Genomic DNA, 23,947 nt, shown 5'->3' with positions numbered 1-23,947 from the left:
AAGAGACAGACTGTTCCAGTCAGATCCAGATACAAAACATGCAGGAAATACTAAACCGAGTCACCAGTAGAAATGCAGACCATATAGGACTACAGGATGAGGGGAAATGGCTTTAAACTGGAAGAGGGTAGATTTAGACTAGGTATTAGGAAGAAATTCTTCACTGTGAGGGTGGTGAGACACTGGAACAGGTTGCCCAGTGAGGTTGTGGATGCACTCAAGGCCCGGCTGGATGGGGCCATGAGCAACTTGGTGTAGCGGGAGGTGTCCCTGCATATAGCAGGGGGGTTAGAGCTAGGTGATCTTAAAGGTCCCCTCCAACCCAAACCATTCTATGATTTTATACATAATAGGCAGAAAAACATACACTTGTTTGTTCTGGGGCACAGATGGTAGAATTTTGAAGTAATATGAAATAAAGTGCCTCAAATTACACTTGTTCCAAATTAAAAGTGTGCCAAAAATGAGAATGGTTTATGTTTTCATGTAGAGGCACCCTTAACCATGTCACATCTTCCAAAGTGATCAAGAGCAGAATGCAAATGAAAGAATCTCAAAGGGCACCTTGGTGGCTAGGTCATAATGTCTCTAGAGGTGGCAGGACATGGCCAATACCACAGAATGGCTCTAGATAACCAAGACCACCTATTTCTGAGAGAGATCAGTTCTAACTTACAAATACACACATGAAAGCAGTAAAAAACAGATTTTTAAGTAAGATATGGTAGCAAGCTTTGTGCTGAAAGATTTTCCATTAAAAACATTCCATTGATTCAGGCAGAGAAAGTGATCTGCATAGCAGATTTCAACCAGAAATGGGAAAGACAAAACGAGTGTTTCAAATGGATACGTAGTATCACCTTCCAGCTTAAAAATTAAAACATTTCATACTCAAATGTCAGTTCCAGGCTGTTTTGAATTCTCTACAAATCCTCTTCTAAATGTTATCAGAGCGAACAGTGCTCATGTATGCTGTTAGTCACCAGCACTGCGTAGCAATGATCCTCCATTTGTATTCAGTGTTACTGAGATAACAGCTGCGTGAAAACGCTTCTCATGAACTTGCTCCTGAACACAACTGAGTAGCTTCAACAGCGAAATATCAACTGCTAGTATCCTGCAGTTTCCTATTTAAAGAAGCAGACACCTACAATACTGCATACAATTCTTATATTCAAATTAAATCTGTATTTTCTGTTTAGAGATTGGGTTACACTTACATCTGAGAAACACTGACAAAGTGAATCGTTCTATCATGCAAGGCATAAAGAATAGCATGTAAAAATCCTCTCCAGCCATTCCACTGTAGACATACTGACTCACATTAATTTCCAGTGCAGGTTAGATTTTGAGATGCACTGGATAGGTTTGCAAGATGAAACTAGGCATGACCATAGTTTTACATTTTTTGCCTCTCATGAAGAGAAGTCTGCTCTCACTCTTAGAGGTGAAACTACAGAAGAAATGATGGACTATCACTGGTGACTGGACAGAAACCAACATAAGAAAACAGTGAATGTGCTTCTTCACATCAGGCTCTGCTGTCACTATGGCCAGTTCACTTCAGTAACCTTCACAGAAAAATCAGGTGCACTATTAACTCAGCTTCGATGTTACATGGGTTTTTATGGAAATTGGCTTACAAATACAGGTTTTGTCAAGCTCTTTTGGTACAAAGATGTGCATCGGAGGCTGAGGTGAACCAAAACACCTCTTCCCTTGTAGGCTGATTTCCAAAAAGCTCCTTCTATTCATACCAAAGAAGACTGAGGCAATGAAAGCAAAGAAAGGGGAGGTCAAACATGCCTTCTGTTAATATGTACAAAGTAGAGCTGTATGTGACTCATCAAACAGGCACTCCATAGTTATGTATTCCACATCTTGCCCCACCCCCTTCAGATCTATTTATTTAAGAGCTTCCTTTAAGAGCTTCTAAAGGTTTCTATAGCATTGTGCCCTTAACAATTCTTTAAAAATATATGTATTGGTGACAGTAACATCTTTTTACGTTTTAGCTTTCATAACTTGCTTGGTGAACATAATAATACAGACCAAAGTTTGGTACTCAAAAGACTAGGATGAGTGGCAGCTACATTTCAATCTTCTGCCTCAAGAGGCAAAGCCTTAGGACTCCAGCTTTCCTTCTAGGAAAGCTGATTCTGCCATCAGAAGAGTACACAATCCAGGAAATCTTTGAAAGGGATTGCACGAATTTAAATCACACCTCCTGCTGTTCACATCTCCAAATCAGAACAGCCCACACTGAAGTTTTCCTCAGCCTTAAGTGTGCACACAGGGCTCTGAAAACTTCCCATCAATACTAAATCGCTTAGTTCCCTCAGCTCTGAAAACCTCCTACAGTAACATCAGTAGCAGGTTCATCCACATAGGGAGTATAAGGACTCAAGGGAAAGAAGGGACAGCACCTTAATCTTGAAGACTGGACAGGACAGTCTAGAAAAATTAAAAAGTCACCATCTAACACTGGATTGTATTCATGTAAAAAATGCAACTTAAGGTAACAGGCTCTGGATTTCTGCTAAAAGTTAGGGCACTGATGTCACAAATCAGGTGACAGAGCTTTAGTTCCACTGACACTACTACTATTATTCTGTATATCATGTATTTTACTTATTCCTTGAATCCTGTAAAAGGTCATCTCTGTCATCTTTGTGCTCCTTGCATAAATGCACAGTGTAACAGTTTGGATACTTATATTTTAATTAAGAATGCTACTGTTTAATATGTAACTGAAATGATTAATGTTTAAACAGTAAGTTTCTTCAGTTGTCAAGTTACCACTAAAGGTGACTTGCAAATATCCCATGCAAAAAATGACAACAGAAGAGCTTTTGCCTTTGTATTCTTTTAAGACAGAGAATTAGTTACTAGCATTTTCCTTGGAAAAGCAATAAAGTCCACAATATAGTCCGTAAGTCTAATAGATAGGAATAATTAATCAAGTAATAAGACAAATTACTCTTTGAATTTGGCACATGGAAGAATAAACACCCTATATCTCACCTGTTTGGCCTAGATATTTACATCTGTTCAGCTTGCAAAAGATACACCAAGCAGATGGGACCTCAAAGTCTTGTTACTGAAAGAATCAAGAGCTACATCTTTAACTCAGACCTGAAAGTTATATATTGCTATGCTCCCTGACTCCAAGAAATGCCACTGACCACCATATCACAAGATATGTCAGATAGGTTCTTTCTTGCAAATCTTCAGATGCACACAATGCTTAGCTACAGCACAAGTAATACCCATTCACTTCTGGGAAGTAATTTACTTTGTTTAAGTTCAGCATGTCTTAAGTGTTAATCACATACGTAAACCTTAACAGAACCAGGACTCTGGTCCTTATTATATCTAACATGGTTAAGAAGCAACTCAACAAAATTTTGGTAATCTAAGTAATAAGTATAAAACCATAATAAAATGAAAATAAATATAGTTAAGAAAAGGAAAGCCGGAAAGCCAGAATAGGGTGGTAATGATGTGACACTAGGTCAATCTAAACTTACTAATGTGAGTCACTGCCTATGAGATACCAATTAGATGATGGCCTACACTGCACAAAGATCTCGAGAAATCACAGAAATCCTGGTAATCTTTGACTGAATGTTTTACAAACAGCTGCTCCATGGGGGCATAAAACGTCAACCAGGTTATAACAAACTTCTTGTTATAAACTTGCCCTCCGGCACAATTACAACTTCAATGAAACACTTCCTTTTCACCACTTGTGCGTACATAGGCAGTGTGTGGCCCTTTGCCAGTTACATTCTATGCAGACACAAAACCAGATCTTTCCAAAGACTTACTGCTCTAAGCACATCTATTTTAACAGGACAGAGAACCCCACAAACTGGGTAATTTTTACAGAGGAGGACAGAGGAATTTCTAGAAAAAAATCCAATTGTGAGACTTCCACCAGCAATTAAAGCTGCCTGATGCTGTCAGTGCTTTTTTTCTTTAACTGTCACAATGGTAGGTGCTAAATAGTCACCTTCCACAGGCTGGTCCTTTCTTTCCCAGAAAAAAGAAATCTTCTCTCTCTGTTTTAATGCCCTTACTACAACACTTGAAACATACACAGCCAGTGAGTGATTCTAAAATTACACAGCTAAATTATATTTTTCCATCTTCACAAAATGGGTAGGTAAAGTTTGAAAGGACGGAGGTGATGAAGACCAAGACCGTCACCACAATCTAACATAAGCACTTCTGTTCTCGTTTAAGAAATCGAGTGAACTAATAACCTTAAAAACTCCAGGCCATGGGCATAATGCCATTTACTACAGTTGACAAAATGGCTCCTACCCAAATTTTATTTCTCTTTTACCTCAGCAGAGAGGATAACAAAAGCTAGAAAGAAGATTATTTTCTTAACTCCTTCTCAACTATACTAAAATTCATTTTCTCTGACAGTATAATTTTATGTTGTTCTGTTTTAAAGATTTTCGTGACTCTTTCTCAGGTCAGAGCAAAACTTTGAAAGGTGTTAGAAATCGTTTGGCCACTTTAATAAAGGAAGATATTGCTACTACAGAAACAAGAGTAAATTAGAGTCTCCAGTAATCTTCACAGATGTAGACCACACAAGCACAATACACAAGACCACACACAATAGTGTGCCAGTAATTATGCAAAAAATTTGCATGTATTTAGGCCCAAACCCAACAATTTTGCAAAATGAGGGCCAGCAATGCTTTTCTATGCATTTTTTCACATAATATAAGGTTTGCAAATTAATTAAGATGACATTAACAGAAAGCCCTCATACTCCAAGGAGTTGGTTGGATGCATCCCACTCAAACTGCCATTACACAAGCAGCAGGCAGACACAAAGTCTGGAGCAAGCTGTAAGTCTTCAAAAAGCACATCAGTAATCTTCTAAATCTGCACGAAAGCTAGCAAGAGCTGCAGACTTTCCATAAACAGATAAAAATGACCAATAGACAAAGACTTTCTAAAATACAGAAGAGAAAATGTTAGACATGTTGCATCAACTTTTTGCAATAATGCTACTCTAAAAGCAGGGGAGCAGTGCTACTTACCACATGGCAAAGAGTTGTCCTCTTCTATTGTCTTATTAAACGTCCAATCCTCCTTTCTCCAGCCTACAATACTACCATCTCTGCAGTGCTTAGCAAGATTTATATTTGCTTTATCCCACATTCTGAACATGTACAGCTCCCCAGTCATACCCTGGCCAGGTGATGTAGCTGTACCTGGCAATTTTGAGCAGCCAAGTAAGAACTGCCCTTTTCCAGGGAGAGACATTTTTCCATTTAGTTTTTGATTTGCTCTTTTTTTTCCATTTATGAATAACTTTACTTCCTTATCTTCACTTTTCCACTGGGTACATATTTGGTGCCAGTTATTTTCTTGAAGCATCTTCACTGTCGTATCTATTTGATTTCCAAACAACCAGATCCTCAAGTTACTATGATCTCCACTAAGTCCAAGGTCATGCTTATTTACAGAGGGATTGCTGTTAGTTGTTTCTTGATTGTACACATACGCTGTCCAGGGACTACTGGAGGAATTTAGCTTGAGGTGCACACAGACGGTGAATTCTTTCAAAGATAGCAGAGAAATTCTTGGTGACATAATCCAAGGATCTTCACATTCAGTCTTAAAGACCGCTTTATATCGTCCTAGGAAATCCTCCTGATCTAAACAAAGAAAAGGTGATTTGCAAAATTACTTCTTTTAAATGGTTGTCTACATTGATGTTATACTTTCATATATTACTATGCCTATGAAATTACCCAGGTTTCAAACCAACACATTACCAAAAAACTTTGATTCCTTCTATTTTGTTTGTTTAGGTGGGAGGGAGGACCAGCATATTTGGAAGCAGGTAATCAATCCTAGCTATTCAAGAAGGTTTTGACATAAAACTCATGCACAACACAAAGTATGAAACATAGCTCCCTAACGTAACACTCAACCTACAAGTGGGAGAAGAAAAAAGAGAATCAGGTTCCTATTCGTGTGCCCCCAGTGGCGCAGTGTGCCCCTAGTGGCGCAGTGGTTTAAGCTGCTGCCTGCGGCACTGGAGGGCCCGGGTTCGAATCCCCCCTGTGGCGCAGGGGTAGAAGTGCCACTTCGCTACACAGAGGGCTCGAAACCCGGGAGTTGGACTCGATGATCTCTAAGGTCCCTTCCAACTCGCACGATACTATGATACTATGATGATGATACTATTCCCAAGACTGCACAGGTATTTTGCACTTATGATACCGGATAAAATATGGACTGAGTTGAAATGGACTAAAATCCTTAATGCCTTCTCATCTACCACACTTACGTTCCACATATCAACAAACAAAAAACTGAGATTCTTAAATCATTTGCTGTATATTGGTTCAGCTTTATCAGGAAAGGTGGGAAAAAGCTATTAATCCAGAAGAGAAGGAGTTTGGGTAGCTTTCAGGAAACACAGTTAGGAGTCACTAATTAAATTCACGTTCTCTACCAGGGCATTTACTTGCAGAGATATCTGATCTATGAATCTTACATTTACTTAGGCACAGAAATGGCAACCTGAGGTTTAACTGTGACATAAAACATAATTTTAGCTGCAAACAATAAATTTTCTGGTAAAAGCAAGATTTTAGACTATGTCATCATGAGTAAAAGAAGCAGGGCCATAGAATGTCTTAAACAATAGAACCTGACCACAACTATTAAGATCTTGTAGACATCTCAGTTCTTCCTTTATCCCACAGGTACAGATTTTTGAGGCTGTAGATGTAAGAAAGCAGAAGCAGAGCCTGCATCTTAATTTGTGGGAAAAAAAAGCACAATCCAACTGTACGATCATTATCAATATTGCCTGCCCCATGATGCACTCACCCATCATCAACAAAAATAAATCCAAACAAAAATAATTCTCATGGGACAAGTAACAGAGCTGTGGAAAAAGGAGGCCTAGTAAATGCTCAATAAGTACAAGGAAATTGGTAATCACAGCCTGAACCTCTGATTAATCAGCTGAGGCAAATTTCGGGTCAGCCGTGGGAGCACAGGTGAGGGTAATTCAGCTGTACTCCCGGAAGGGGTGGAGCTTGACTCCACCTCTAGACCACCACTGAGGCAGCGTCTCTTTGAGGTTGTTCCTTGGTGGAGGTTGCTTCAGTGTTTTCCAGCAGACTGAAGGTGTCTATTGGGTGGATCTTTCCTTTAAACAATCTTTTGAATACTTATCACCATCTCTCTTGTACCATCTTTGCATTATTGTCACTATACATCACTGTACAATAAGAGAATGCATTACTGATAGATTTTGGAAGGCATTACTTTGTCAATATTCACAGAGGTTTTTATATACCCCATAGAAAAAAAAGTAAGTGACTAACCATGATTGATCAGGGTTGGATAGCCAAAAAAAGATTGGTCAATATACAAATGATGTTTTTTCATTAGTTCCCCTATGAAAAGACAAATTTTAAGGCAACCTGAATCCAGCTTTTCTTTTCAAAGTACATCACAGTCATTGTCCTAGCTTGCTGTTAGGATAACTGCCAGCTCTTTGATCAATAGGGATGACACAGGGATATGCTCAAATATTGTGTCTCTTGGCTGCAGAGATGTCAGATTTCTTTTTCAATAGAAAGAAATGAAACACAGGAAGAAAATTCCTGTTGTGGCAACTGTAGTACAGGCTACCAGAAAATGTTTAAAACACAACATTTATTAATCAGTCTTCATGTAAACTTGCTGATAACTGCTCTTGTTGATTACTACAGCTTTGAAACTCCCCTTGTAATACTAATGAACAGAATCCTGTAGACATCTTTCACAACCTTGAATTGTTCCTGAAGTTTACCATATATCACAAAGGTACTACACAAGGCTACCAAGCAAAGAAACCTGAACAAACTCAGGGTTCAGGCCAAATTAGATGAAATTCCTAATTAGCAACCAGTAGATTTTCACAGTTTGGCATTGTAGAAACAGAATATATGTCCTAACAGCAAGCAACAGAACTACTACCCTCTGCTCCACCCCAATGCAGAAATTTACTCATTCAGTTTGGCCATTTGTCATGGTGCATGGGCAAAATCTAGCATACTCAGGTAAGAACTGACTTACTAAGCAAAACAGCTAGGTAGATACAGTCATACATCAACACTTGTAACATAGGCTTCTTTAAAGAAAAGTAATTGATCAAGTCTTTCACTATTAAATAGGAATTATGCTGAAGGTTTGGAAAGATCTGATGAAACTGCTATTCTTCACAGACTGTATGTCAGCAGCATACTGACATGTCAGCAGCATGCATGACTTACATGCCCTCTGAAATTCCTGTAAGGAATCTTAAGCCGACAGAGATGGCCACAGTGGCTGGTGAAGGAAGTCTCCTGACAAAGACTCAAAACACAAAATCACTGTTCATTATCCAGGAGCCCTTTGTATTTGAAAAATTAGAAGTCCATTTCTGAGCAGAAATGTTAATTAAAGCTTGCAGCAGACTTAATTTGGGAAGCGAACAAATTCTGACAGGCTTGATGCCATGTTAAGCATTAAATCAGGGTTTGTTATTGCTGTTAATTCACAACAGCAGATTAATTACAGGGCTGCAAAATCATAGTACATTCTTTATAGATGCTTGACACTATGAAGCCACTGAGTTAGAAATTATCAACATTATCTTGGCTAGGCCTGTTATATATGTAGGTGGGTGTAATATAAGCAGAAGTTAACAATACTTCAAAGCCTTGGAAATTCAGTTAATCATCATTTTCTCTAGTAATGGTACTTCTGTGCTGCGGCCTACTCTTGTTCACAGAACCAAGGAGGTGGAACTGGCTGTCCTCTGACAGGGTCATTGAGCTTACAATTAGTTCCTTTGAGTACAGATAATACAAACTACATTTGGAAACCTGGTCACTGAAAATATATTTTTGTCACCGCAGCACAAAAAACATGGCATAGGAGAAGAATGCTCCAAACATCTGCAGAGTAAGAAAACTAAGTGAAAATAATAAGTTGGAGTCAGGAAAACTCCATTCAGTAGAAACTGGGGACTAACTTCTGTGTGGCATTTGCTATACTCAAGCACTTAGCCTCTTTCAGAAATGCAAGATGTTCTTTTATAATATATTCACATCACTAGATGAAAGTGCTGAGACTAGATGTAGTGCTAAAACTAAAATCATTCACTGAAGTGTATTCTCTCAAGCAGTGGAAGAACTCCTGAAAAGTATGTATATACCTTCAAACATTTAAAACACGTTTTCTGAACACAATAAGGTAATGCAGGAGGAGAACAAAAATGTAATCTTTCTTCAAACAATTTCAGACATTAAATTGATGTCTCTTCAAGAAATAGTCAGCCATAAGTAATAAGAATTATACCTGTAAGATCCTTCCAGTTGACTGCAACTTTCTTTACATTGCTAACATCTACTATTTGAGTATAATAGAACATTGTTACAGTTGAGCATTCTCTTCAATAAGAGTAATCATGTGTTTACTCATAAACATAATCTGTTTTTTAATCAATAACAACAATAGTCATTAACTTCTATACAAGTGTTTACAATCTGTAACACATTTGGCTTGCTGCAGACCATAAAAAGAACATCAAAATAATCTTAAACCTTCGCATATTCCATCTAGAACTATTAGCTGCTCTTTATGAAAAGTTTAATTTAAACTTTCTACACGTGAACTGCTAAATTCTTCTGAATGACCTGGAATTCTGAAGCTAAGAACTGTTTCTTCCTTTTCAGTCAGAGTTATATTTAGACAGATGGGGATAAACTCTCACATTATGCAGCGTCCTACATGTTGGAAAGATCACAGATAATTCTTTTCTATTAACATTCCTGGAAAGTATCTTAGTTGGGGAAAGAACTGAGCGGAGGTGATGCTGACAATGCCAACAGCCTACAACGAAACAAAAAAACTACCACCAACAAAATACTGTGGAATCAGAAATCGACTCTTGCATCAGTTCAGGTCTTCTCGAAAGATCACTGACACTTGAAATTGTTGATCTAGATACCTCCATGACAGTAAGTCGTACACAGGTGATAGAAAAAATCCCTCTTTGCTTCCATTCTCAAAACTCTAGATGTAGCTGAATTGTCCCTGGCAAAATGTTTGTAGGACATCTGTCCATATTTTGTTGGGCTGTTCTTTTTTCCTACTCTACCACATATACCATGTTAGTTACTCCGTTTCTACTAGAAATAACAAGAACTTTGATTCTTTTTCACTTACTGCTATAGAAAGAGCATACATCCATCAAAATCAAATGCATAATTTCTGTTAATATATTGTTTGTGTTCTATGTAAAATTAAAAGGGTCTTGAAGTGTTCACGAAAAAGCAGTATAAAATATTTAAAGGGAGGTTCTGACAATAGTTACATCTTCAGTTAAAAAAGAGCAGGAAACTAATGTTTTGTTATTAAGTGTTGCACTCACATCTTCTCCTCATCCACAGCCAAACAGAACTCACTACTGATGACTTTCTGTGAAAATAAATGAGTTTGCATATCCAAAATGATTACCAAATGTTGTAGTTGTTGTTAATGATTATTCCCTTTGATTTCAAGAAGGCATAAAGTTGCCTGTTGTGAATATAATTAAAAGTTCTATTCATAAAGACTAATGCTGATCACTGGAATATCAACAACAAATTGGGGAAAAAACATGTCTTACCTTTGCCTGCAGTGGCCAAGAACAAATGAAGGAGGAGGACTGGGAAAGCAATCCTGAATCTCAATAAAATGCGCTGTATTCTGCCAACACAGCAGTGCTGTCTTCCCCAGGCAACCATTCTAGAAGAAAATAAATAAATACATAAATAAGTCATTGCAACTAGAAGAAACACAAGTGTGTGGATACTGTGACAAATGATGGTTCCAATGCAGATGTATTAATTTTTCAGCCCTGTTATACTACTGGTCATGTACTGTACACAAATGCGCTGTGGAGTATTGCCAAGTCACCAACAAATAAATAGCTGTTTGTTAGAGGAAAAAAGCAAACATTCACATTCTAATTCTCTGAAGACTGACAAATATATCAGATCATAACCACGAGTCCTTGCACAAGTAAAGTTTAGAAGTTTATAAGGCAAACAAGCATCAAAAGCCTCACAAACAAACCACACAAGAGTGACAGCTGGTGAGCTTTTCAAAAAGCTTTATTAATCACAGGATGTAACTAGGAAGCACTTGTTTGGTCCCCAACCCGCAGGTTCTATTAGCTGACATTTAATAGCATCACTGAGAACCTCTGAAGTATAAACAAGACTTTGATCCCCAATCCTCATCTCGTTCTCATGACAAAAAAGTTACTTCAAATTTCAACAAAAAATAAAATGCAACAAGCCACTGTGCACAGAAAGTTCCTAGAGAATGTAACAGAAAACTGATTTCTCCATGTCTCTTCTTAGTGATGGTTGCCTCAGGTGAGCAGTAGGAAATGGGGATGGAAAACAAACACGCTTCCTACCATAAGATTTAGCACCCTCAAGAATTATATACTTTTATAATGAGATCCTTGGGAGAAAAAAAGGGGAAAAAAAAGTGTATATCTTATGGATATTTTGCATGCCTAAAGAGCTGTTAAATAAAACATTAATGTGCTTTTTGCATGCAGTAGGTCTTTAATAAAGAATTTTACAGACACATATTTATTAGCAATTCTGTAACTGACTTGAAATAAACACAAAGCAGTAAACTTTATGTATTATTGTACGTATCTTTTATGTGTCTGCCTTATGGAAGACCACAGCATCCTGCACAACCACAGAAGTTTAACATGGCCGTCACAAACCTGGTATATTTGTACTTGATTAGCACTGAGAGAAGCTGGGAATCATGCTACCTGCAAACTTTCCTGTATTTCTGTACATGTTGCATCAAGCTGCAGTAGGTTTTTTCTTTACAGGAACTGTTGAATGTTCACTCCTGAGGGTTATAAATTCTTGCTAGAGGTGAAGGCTAACATAAATATTTGCCAGCAGTCACATTAATATAAATATTTATTAGAATAAAATGGTTACTATGGGGGTGAACCCTCCAAGTAAGCACTAAGGGAACACACTGGCAGACATGTAAATGAGTGAAGTTGCTAAGTAAACACCACTTTGCAAATTGATTAAACATGCATGCAAATAAATTATGCACATATGACTGTAATACAGAAAACAAAGGAAAGGTTTTCTGAAAATTAGAACAGCCCCATGTTACTGCCAGCCATCGTTTCCAACAGTTACACAGTATATGGTATTTCTGGCAAAAATATGATCATACTGATTGGATTGAAGAAGACTGACCTAGATGCTGACACACACAGTTTCCACTTTGCAGATGCTGGATGCATGCTTGAAACCAGAATACTCCAAGGAAATAGCAATCAAGCTGTGGCAAGATCATGAATGACAGCTGCATCTAATAATAAAGCTTTTCAGCCAGTACATTAAGAAATTACACTAATTATTCTAAGAACTTGATAACAAAAATTGCCATGCATAACACTGGTAGGTTTGAAGTGTTTTTGACTGACAACTTCAAGGATGGTCCACCTACAATATAACTTCATGGTGTCAAAAGAAATGCACATCCAAAAGCTGTGTTTCCTTTCTCTGATTACTCACACTTCCCATTCCCATCTCAAATTAGGTCACTCCCAAGCAAAGCCAAGCTGCACATCTATTCCTTCAATCTATGGGGAAATCTCTTTTTGGTATGGGAAACCATACATTCATAGTAATGCTGCTAGACAGCAAACTACATTTCAGCAGTTCTTGCCTCTACTGCCTAGAAATGAAGAGCTGACATATGAATGAGACTGAGCCCCAAAAACCTCAGCAGAACCCAAAAGCTTAGCAATTGTTGCTGGTAAATGCTGAAGCAAACTGCTTGCTTTGTGTCACATAAAAATCTGATCTGGAATGCTTCCACATCCTCTGCATTCAGTTTCAGGATAGAGGCAAGGTTTCTTGTTGACAGAATACAGTGATATCAAGAACTCCAAAGCTATTCAGTTACAAATGCAGATTAATGGTCTCATGGGACGCAATAAAAAACAGAGAGCAGGAAAGTAAATAAGCATACAAAGGAAATCCCAACACGATCACAACTCAGTTGACTTTTTGGAAGACCTTCAAGATGTACGCTAGCTCAGCATTTGTTCCAGCATCTACTGAAAATTACAATTAAAAAACAAACATTAGGTATGCAATATTACCGTTTCTCTCATTTCACAACAATTCTGTTTACACTCTATTAAGGAAGTAGATCCTAATGTCTATACTATCATTATTACTTAGATAATGACAAGTCCGCATTCTTATCATTAATATTAACTAGATTATTTCATGCTATTTTGCAACAATGGAGTTGTCCTTCCACACAATGGGACTTTCACCTGCTGAGGTAGCAGAGTTTCCACAGAAGATCTAACAGCTTGATCCAAACAAACACTGTGACAGGGCAACCTACCGCAGAAGGGCAGGCAAAAGAGTCTTTAAGTGTTACCCAAAGAAAATAGTTAAAAACCAAGGTCCATAAGGGTTTCACCTTCTTTACTCCACCGTACCCAGCTTTTCACCTCTGAAAGATAAATAGCATTACTTGTAGTTGATATTTTCCAAGCACTTCAGTGGACTTAGAAGAACCACAGGAAATTGGGCTTGTGTTGCAAATGCACTTGGAATGCAGAAGAGAAGGGATCCATGCCTCTGCAACCCGCCCCAAGGGTGTCTGCTTGTTGCAGCCCCACTCAACATGCTGTGGGAGAAGTCTGGACTGCGTTCCCTGTGTAAACTCACATCAAGGTACCTTGCCCATCTTAAGCCTTTTATTACAGAAGACACATTTTTACTATCCTGAAAGCCACAATATAAATAAATAAATTAATAATAATAATAAAATCAACCCTTAAATACAGCTGCCTGCGCTGTACTATACTTGGTTACATCCCCCTTTGAAAAGTACACTCAAGTTTCACAGTGCTTGTTGAACATGTCTGTTTACTGGCAATCATTTTCCTCATCCTTAATTTTAGCCACAGCTGATTCTCACAGCCAGTGCATGAGCTGCTGGTAACAAAAAGTTTGTTGGAAACCCCAACTGTAAGCAATCAGTCATTAACTTCTGACCGTGCTGTCTACTGCTGTGCTTCACACTGTTTTGTTCAAATCCCATTTATTCCATCTGTAGTCCTTGAAGCTTTCAGAGTCAGATCTTGGATTTTAAAATATATATTTCCAGATTTATGGAGTTTACTGTTGAGGAGGACAGTAGTGATGAATGGTAAGATTCTGGCTGTTGATTCTGACAGTCCTCATTATTCAAATCCTTACCAAGTGAAAAACGACAGTAAAGAGCCAAATTGCTCAGGTATGAGAGTTTCTTAGTGCTCTGGATTACTTTCAGAAACAGAAAACTACTGACTTCTTCCATCAACCCCGTCCCAGACTGGAACGAAACTGTAGTAAAGTTTCTATGTTATTTTTAAATTTTGGCTGAAGCAAGTGAGATGTAATAGGGAGGACGCTATGTTGGAAAGTCTTATGTCACTGTGAATTTTGGCACATATAGCATCTACCAACTTAAGAGCACACCACTGAATTTAAAATGGTCTACTATGTGCTTGGGGTTTTTTTAATGTATTTTTCCAGAAGACGGTAATAGGATTATTATTGTCTGATAATAGCTTGGCTTTCATTAATTCTTTTCCTTACTTATCAAAGGCTGTAGAATCAGACTCACAGAGTTCCATGAAATCCAATCACTTCAAGTAGAAGCTGTGATGGTAACATCAACTAAAGGATCCATCAAGTAAGTCCCCTTGACGTTAATCTTTACCACTTTCAAAGGTATTTAATCTTTTTCATATTGGCTTACAGAGCACAGCAAGCCACCTGGCTAGACAATAGTCCTCTGGAAAACTTTCAACTCTCAACAGAAATAAATGAGAAGAAAAATGCTTGGAGGAATTCATTCTTAGTCTTTGCCTAAGACTCAATTCAGTTTGCACAACACTGGCACTTTTAAAACGAGATGTTTAAATTTCGTTTTACAATAAACGTATTTATAAGGCTGCTTCAGCCAAGAACTGCCCTCAGTTACATTTACAGATCTCATCCTTAGATTTGCATACAAGCGTAAGCTGATTTGCTAACACAATGGCTGAGTGTTTAAGGGTTTGAAATCCAATGGGGTCTTCCCATACAGGTTCATAGCCTGCTTGACTTGTCCTCTTCTTCCTCCTTCCCCTTCTTAGTAGGAGTTTCCTCCCTTAATAAACAAGTGGACGTTCATATCATTTCCTTTTGCATATAGCAGATACCGGCATGGGTTGGTTCACAAGTTCAGATGCAGGGCCTGACTGGAGCAACGTACAGTGTGGCTCAACAGACCAAGGCCCTGTGCTTTGTAGTGGTTTGGACCTCTTAGGAATTACCACGGTAACAGCATACCTTTTTCAAATATTTTACCAGTTGTTTGGGATCCCAGGGGCAAAGTCTCTAAGCACTGGATGTGCCCACTGTTCTAGGTGCACACCAATATCCTCCCACACTTCCTGCCACTCACAGCTATCCAGCCTCCAGGCAGATCTCTCAGTGGTATTCTTAAATAGCCGTTTAACTTTAAACAAAACCTGAAACATGTTCAGGAGGTGCAGCAATAGGAACATGATTGTTTTAACATCCCAAGGAAGCATGTTCAAAATCCTTACGGGGTATTTTTACTATCCTGGAAGAGAAGGAGAGGGTGAAGAAGTAAGGAAAAGGGTCAACACATTGCCAACCTGAAAAGAAAAGGTAAAGATTCTAATTATAGTTTCCTAGACATGGTTCCTAAAGTATGAAGGTGACGGCAATGCTGAGTACCAATACCAGATTTGTCTGATGACTGACAATTTTATCGTATCATAAACCAGTGTTTCACAGTACAGCAAAATGGTAACCTTGATCCAGCCTCCACAGATGGTGAACAGCACAAAAGGACCATACAGAGCATGTAATGGTTCTATAAAACAACTCTGAGAACAAGAGCAATGAGCACAGAAAAAAAATCAACATTGCAATCAGCAGCTACTGAAGTAATGGAATGAATCATAGAATTGAGCTGGAAGGGACCTTTCAAGGCCATCTAGTCCAACTCCCCTGCGGTGAACAGAAATACCCACAGCTCTGTCAGGGTGCTCAGAGCCCACCCAGCCTGACCTTGAGTGTCTCCAGGGACAGGGCATCCACCACCTCTCTGGGCAACCTGTGCCAGTGCCTCACTACCATTACCTGAAAAACGTTTTCCTTACATCCAATTGAAATCTCCCCTCTTCTACTTTGAATCCTCTTCCCCTTGGCCAGTCACAGCAGAAGCTGCTAAAGAGTCTGCCCCCTTTTTTATTATAGCTACCCCTTTAGATACTGAAAGGTTGTACCACGTCTCCTCAGAGCCTTCTCTTCGCTATGCTGAACAACCTCAGCTCTCCCAAAAGGACTGCTATGGCTTAACCCACGAGGCAGCTCAGCATCAAACAGCCATTTGCTTCCTCCACTCCTCAAAGGGATGAAGGAGAAAACTGGAAATGGGTTAAAAACTGTGTGCTGAGATACAGTTTAATAGGGAAGAAGAAAAAAAAAAAAAAAGCCTGGAATGACAGAGAAGTGATTGCTCCGCTCATGCTTTTAATTTTCCTACTTTTGGAAAATAAAACTTGAAAGTTTCCTATATCTTACTATAAGTGGGGGAAAGAAATGAAACAGTCCTTTCTGCTCAGTTCACAGGCCCACCTTCCCCACTCTCCATCCCATACTATCGCATACTCCATTGGCTTGCACAACAGCATCACGTCCAAGAAAGTCTAACAAAGAAATGACACTGATTTCATCCTAAGCTTTACTTTATGGACATAGCGGGTCTCTTGGATCTTTCCACTGCAGCTGTTAAGAATCCCTTGGAAGCTATGGAGTACAACATTTGGTGAAGGTGGGTTGGTTTTGATTTATTTTTGTTTGGTCGGTTTTTGTTTTTTCTTTTAAAGAAGCACAGGCTGCTTTAATCAATAGCTCAATGGCCAAACATGCCATTAGCATCAAAGAAATAAAGCTTATCATTTTTGATAGACAGATACACCGAAGCAACCCATCTTCCAGAACCCAACCCAGGTTACAGGTCTGGTAATGAATACAGCATCAGTACTCTGTGCAGCACAAGGAACCACAGCACCTTTGGCACTTCTGTTTTTATATGGAGTAAATACTTTCTGCTCCTCTCTTAAGCCATTCTAGTAAATGAGGTTATGCCAGAACAATGTTTTAGTCTTATTTTAGCACTGCACCTCCAGAGGGTACAATGCCTATGATGTCTATGGAGCATGGTAGAAAGGAGAAGACACCATTTCAAGGACAAACTCCCTGAACTTACACTAGCGCTATTTCTGTTTTCAGCCCTCACGTATCAGATCTGAAAATTCGCTCTGCACAAATACACTCCACATGGCCTATTTTGCTGTTGCCGTTTCTGCAACAAAGCCTTCCTTACAAATAAAGCACCCTAACCACAATGCTAACTTGCTGCAAGATAGGTAAGAAAAAAACACGCTTTTAAATTCAAGTTATATGAGTACTTGGACTGCGCTGTGCATAAATCATAAAGGAACAAAGTCCCCTCGACTCCAAAACCTGATGTATTACGGTGTATTAACAGAAAACCATTCAGTCAACTTACAACCATAATTAATTTGGTGCAAAAGAAACAAGGATACTCAAAGTCTGGTTGCAAAGTCAGAAAATAAATGTGGAATTTGGCAACAATCACTACCAGGCATTCCCAGAAGTCTAATAAATCCAGGAAAAGAGACGTAGTAATTTATTCTCCAAAGAATATCAAAGAGATCTCCAAGAGAACTTTTAAAACACTGAAGTGTCAGTAAAACGAGGTTGGTTTTGGTAACACATGCACAGTAACGTTTCCATCAGCAGCACACTCTCGTCACTCATTTTCCTGCCAGCTGTACTGTTTCTAAATGCTTTAGAACTTGTCAAGTGTGATAGCTTCTGGCAAACATACTGATGTATCTTTTAGGCCTCAAGTTCTGAATGACTCCTTTAAAGAACATCACAACTGAGAACAAACGTAATGCTTAAATTGTGAGTGCCTGTTCTTTTTTTGGCATCTACGGCATCAAGTGAGGTACTGGTGCAAGTTTGAGGAAACAAGAATAATGTGATAAATTCTAACTATTTTCTCTAAATTTAATGGAGTTAAAAAATACTTTAAGTAGTCTGGAGAACTCCATAAACTATTTCTTTTCCGCACGTTGCCTCATCTAGTAGAACTGACTTTCTATAGTTTTCCTTTAAAACAAACAAAAGTAAGTAAATCGTGTTACAAGCTACAGTTTTTTCTCTGCAATGTATTGAGAATGCAGTATTACAGAAGCCAGCAGAACAGAACCGAGAATGGAAGAACAAAATGCACTGATTTAATATGGTACTAGCTAAAAGAAAGCCGGTACATCAGACAGGAATGTGATTTCATGGCTACAATGCTCACACAAACAGAAAAGGCTGAGGCCTTCAGCTGCTAGATACACTTCTAAAATCTTGTGTTGGTTCCACAACAAAGTACCTGCAATGAGACTGCCCTGAAGTTTTTTACATCACATGAATGTGATGTAAGCAATGCTCCCAGCATGTGCACCTGTGGTATACGAGGTGTTCAACTCACAGCTGGAGACAAATCCAGGTGACTCATGCAGGGCCAAAGGTAAGATGCTTTTTTTTTTTCCTTTTTCTCTTTGTCATGGACTTGATGGCAATTACAAAGGATCCTTTATCTACCCAGGACAACAATAAATTTCAAAGAATATTTTGGCACAAAAGAAATCAAAGACAGTCAGTTGAGTCCTGTTTAATTTACATAACCCTATCTTTTCACACAGCAAGTATAGAACCTTTCCAAACTACAGTTCCACCAAGAAGGTAGCACTGGAAAGAATAATACTCCCATAAACATGAGCAGCTATCTGATAGACATGAAATGATTCACTTGGCTCTTCTTGCTCACAAGATGAGAAGCACCTACTAGTGCTCTGCAACAACTGCTCTTTTATTAATCAACCAGAGCCAGCAGTGTGTCCTGGCACTCAAGGGGCACACACAGCAGAGCCAGCCGGTCTAAAGAGATGATGATACTGTTGGTGTGGCCTTGCATTAAGTATTGTGAGCAGCTCTAGGCTCCAAAATACAAAAAGGATGTTAAAGTCCATGGAGACAACCAAAGGAGGCACCAAAGCTGGTAACAGGGCTGAAGGCATGTTCTGTGAGGAGAGGCTGAAGGCATTGGGAAGAGGAGGCCAAGAGGTACCTCACTGCGCTCTGATGAAGGGATGCAGAGTGAGGTGCTGGGCTCTGCTCCCAGGAACTCACAGCAGAAGGGGAACAGCACAGAGCTGCCAGGAAAGGGTCAGACTGGACATTAGGAAAGTTTTCTTTACTATGAGGGTGCTCAGACACTGGAAGAGGCTTCCTAGAGAGGCAGTTGATGCCCCGTGCCTGGCAGTGTTCACGGAGTATTTATACAAAGCCCTCAGTAACACACTCTAACTTCTGGTTAGTCCTGACATGGTCAGGAGTTGGACCTGGTAGTCTCTGAAGGTTCCTTCCAGCTGAACTGTCCTAAAAAAATAATAATAGTCTAAAAATTCCACACATCTGAGAGAACAACAGAGCTTTTAACTGCACCGGCATACAATGAAACTACTAAACCTACCATTTATCAGAAAGCTCACATCTCAGGACAAACACAGCATACCTCATCTATGCCAATTCTTCTCTTGAAGTCAGTGAGAATAACTGTGTGAGCCATCTTGACTGTGGCCTAATCTAGTATTCCACTGGAAATACAAAATCCCTAATTTGTGCAGTGAGCACCTTTAACACCACACTAGTTATGAAGGCCACTGATCGTGCTATACATTAAAAGCTGTCTAAGTTTAACAGTTGTGAATCCCTTATCATGTCCAAACCTTTCTTGAGCCTGCCAATATTTTACCATTATTAGTGGACTACCTGTCTTAAAGCACTCATTGCACTCACTACAATTTGAGAGATTAGCTTGAGAGTGGGAATTCAGTCCTTGATTTCTCTCCAGCTGGCTACAATTGCAGCCAGTTTCTGCTGATGTGTTTAGAAACACAAGTTTAATGTGAAATTTTGAATGACATAAAGGGAAAAACAAACAAACAAACAAACATGCTCACGAATGCTATCTGATCTACATAATTACCTAAAGCAATATTAGGGGACAAAACCCTGCTTATTTCACCCACATGAAGAACATTTCCAGAAGGATGCTTTCCATTTTTAGGAAGGAATGCACAAAGGAATAAGATGAAAGCTTAAGAACAGGAAAGGTTGAACAAGTGCCTCCTAATGACGATGCACACCGTTAGGCTATGCAAGCAAAAGGATGAAATGCATTCTGAACAAAGGCAAGCAGCACAAGTGACAGAGCTCAGGAGCCAAGCAGCTTACTGTGGGACAGCCTAACACTTCAATCTGCATGCCAAGGGTTGTAAACTTCAGTTTGGCCTTTACTGAAGCTGGTTCCACCATGCCTCCGGTGTGACTCCCACTCATCCCGCTGAAGCCAAAGTCAGCGCAGGCTTGCACAGCCACACTGTTAACTTGCTGGATGGCAGCTGACTGAGTTTACAAACATGTTTCGGCATATTCACATAAATTAATGCAAGATGATCAGGAATAGCAACACAGGTCAGCACTGTCACAAATACCAACAATGAGTAACAAAACCAAAGCAAAAATCAATGCAGACAGTACTCAAGGTCGCTTCCAGCACCCAGACCACTCCTCACTCAGTGCAAACGACCAAAAATCCCCAACCAGCTCACAACACCGGCTGTGCCCCACAGACGCTTCTGACCCCTCACCGTCCCGGCCAGCCACCCTCGGTTCTAGCAGACACCACATTCAAATCGTGCTGACGAGTCAAACAGAATTACTCAGTTTTCTCCGACTGAAACGTGTTACTGACCTCTATCCCCGCTGACCAGCCCGAACCGCAGCCGCACCCCGCCGGCACCGCGGATCGGGCACCTGCCGGCAGGAAGGGTCCGCTCCGGGCCGAGCCACTACCCTCGGGACAACGTGTGGGCGCCGTCCCCCGCGCCCTAACGGCCCCTCGCTGGCAGACGGGCTCTGTCCTCGGCCGGGCTGGGCTGCAGAAGAGGGCGGCGGTCGCGACTCGCACCCCGTCGCTCACCCCTTCCAACAGGGCGGGCAGCACTCCGAGGGACCTCTCCGCCCTCAGTCCCCAGGGGAAAGCGGAGGGAGGGAGCGCCAAGGCAAAAGCTCGGCCGGACAGCCAGCCCCCGAAGAGCCGCGCACCTCAGCCTGAGCCTGGCGGCACGGCACAGCCGCCACCTTCGCAGCCGCCGCTCTGCCGCTCCCTCCTCGCCCCGCGCAGCCCTCCGCCCCGAGCCGAGCGCCGCTCACCTGGCCCCGGGGGACCGACCGCCCGTCCCGTCCCGCGCGAAGCCGCCGCCCGCTCGGCACTCGGTGCTGGAGGCGCGGCCACCGCCCCCGGCAGCTGGAGCGGCCCCGGGCCGCGACCGGGGGGCGGAGGCAGGCTAGGGAGGTGCGAGAGGGAGGGAGGGAGCCGGGAGCCCCTCGGCAAGGCGGGCCCGGCAGCGGTGGCCCCGCGGGTGCGGGCGTTGTCTCCGGCGGAGTCCCGCGTGCGGCTGTGGGGCGCGCGGCTCGCAGTGTGTGAGGGCGGCGGGCTGCGAGCGGAACAGCGCGGCTCCAGGGGGATCCCGGGGCGCTCCGCAGTTCCACACAGCGAATTCAAGGCGGGACGGGGGAAGAGAGAAAGGTGTGACTTTCCTCTCGTTAACTTGTCTGAGATGAATGAGGCACGCTGAGAAAAGGCAGCATTTCCAACGGTTTCTTTCTTTTTTTCTTTTTTTTTCTTTTTTTTTTTTTTTTTTTTTTTTTCAGTTGCTTAACACACCGAAGTTTTTAGGAACTGCTTCTGAGGTTGGAAGGGGCCTCACAAGACTGACCCCTCTGCCTCCCTGTTGGAGCAGGGTGACTCCAGCACGTTGCCCCAGACTGCCCTCGCAGTTCTGCATCTAAGAATGCCGACTCCACACCACCTCTGGGCACACTGTTCCAGTGTCCAACTACTCTCACTGTAAGACTGTTTTCATAGAATCATAGAATGGTTTGAGTTGGAATGGAGCCTTAAAGGCCATTTCCCTGCAATGAGCAGGGATGCCTACAGCCACATCAGGATGCTCAGAGATATCTTCTTTGAATGCTGAATGAACCATAGATTGTGCTTCCCTTACCATTCTGTGTGGACGTGGTGGTGATAGTTTGACAGTTTGGCTTGTTAATCTTAGTGGTCTTCTCCATCCTTTGTGATTCTGTGATTGTATGATCCCCTTCCTAGCCTATACCTCTTTATGAAGTGACGGAGGATTATGTGTCCCTCATTTCTGAGGTGGGCTTCCAAAATCAATAAAAAAGAGGATAAATAGTGGTTCTACATCAGTGCTCTTTTGACACATCCACATTCTGCTCTACACAGGTTAGCAGTGTTTCAACAGAAAGGCTGAATGCTTGAATGAGCGCAGAAACTGAAGCCCAACTCACCCTTAAGGCACATTACGCATCGGCAGGGCAGGTTTAGTAAGCTCACTGTATTGCCTGTTCTGTGAATAATTACCCATGTACAGATAAATGGAAGCCTGCCTCTGTCCTACTCCCGTGACAAATGACACATTCTTTTAAATAAAAATCAACCAGATGATGAAGTTTTAAGCACTGAAATGTAACTGCAGGCAGAGGAATTTCCTCAAAATATATTTTTCTCTCAGATCCTGTTTGTTTAGCATGAGAAAATACTGTGTGGCTTATAAAAGGCAAAAGCCCTACTTGATTTACACCTGAAGTATCTTATTTAAACCATATATTACATAAAAGTGGGTAGTGTCCAGTAACGTGCTTGCAGAGGAACCAAATGGAATTAGTTGGTAATGACCTAGGAACCGAGAACAAGTAATGAAGTTAATTCCCACAAGCCAAAGGCAAACTCCTGTGCTCTTCCTAAGAAACTGTTGTCTGTGGCAGGTCTGAGACACAGGTACAGAAAACTGAATGATGAACAGCATTTTGTTCCCATTAGTTTGTCATGACTAAGCCCAAAAAACCACCAAACCAAACAACAACCCTCTCTTCATTCAAATTGCTCAATGCCTCCTTTATTATAGTCTCATACAGCAGTGTACATTGGCTTAGTAGGAACAGCAAGGGACATGTACAGGTTTGAGAGAATGATACTCCCATGAAGGGAAGCAAGCAGATCTTCTGTCTCCAAGCAAAATGATCACATTAATTATGTCTTGGATAGTGCTGAATAAAGCTCCTGGAGCTGAGAGACTCTCCAGAAGTTTGCTCATCAAAAGGTAACTAGCTTGAAAGTGGAGATGAGGATACAATAAACCGGTACTAATAGGAGTTTGTCTACGTATCCTTGTTTGGACATGTAACGAGATGCTGGATTTCAAGCTTCTGACAGTTCAAGCATTTTATTTATTTATTGTATTTATCACATTTCTTCTAGTTAAGAGGATTAAATGTAGAAACCTCAACAGTGACTCCAACAAAGTAAGTGGCTAAATTCCCATTATATCCAGCATGACCAGAGTCTCATTTCATGCCTTCGCGTTGGTTTGGGATGCTTTGTTTTGGTTTGTTTTTAAAAAATCCTCTCTGTCTCTATTTATGTGTGCGTATATACGTTTCCTAGTAACACATCAGCCATTACTGTTACACATCATGGTTATGATTTGTGTAACCAAATGGGACTTGTTGTAGTGATGTAATTTATGTCTCAGACAGTAGAAAAAAAAAGTTGTCAGTTTGAA

The 23,947-nt window shown here is 40.7% G+C and overlaps 1 protein-coding gene across 2 annotated transcripts in view; it reads right to left on the bottom strand.

Annotated features, from left to right (window-relative positions):
* Positions 1–21,638, bottom strand: part of ADGRG2 (adhesion G protein-coupled receptor G2) — a 55,668-nt gene extending 34,030 nt beyond the window's left edge. For both annotated transcript variants that reach the window (XM_072335837.1, XM_072335830.1), the window contains exons 1-3: positions 21,513–21,638; positions 10,691–10,809; positions 5,067–5,687 (exon numbers count right to left, since the gene is read on the bottom strand). In XM_072335837.1, the coding sequence (XP_072191938.1) occupies positions 5,067–5,687; positions 10,691–10,808 (739 nt within the window). In that variant the 5' untranslated portion in view covers position 10,809; positions 21,513–21,638. The remainder of the gene's footprint in view (positions 1–5,066; positions 5,688–10,690; positions 10,810–21,512) is intronic.
* Positions 21,639–23,947: the final 2,309 nt, after the last annotated feature.

This window comes from Excalfactoria chinensis, chromosome 1 (genome assembly GCF_039878825.1).
Source record: "Excalfactoria chinensis isolate bCotChi1 chromosome 1, bCotChi1.hap2, whole genome shotgun sequence".
In the NCBI taxonomy this organism is placed as follows: Eukaryota; Metazoa; Chordata; class Aves; order Galliformes; family Phasianidae; genus Excalfactoria; species Excalfactoria chinensis.
Note: the sequence above shows the minus strand (reverse complement) of the source record. Positions and strands in the feature narration are given on the sequence as shown.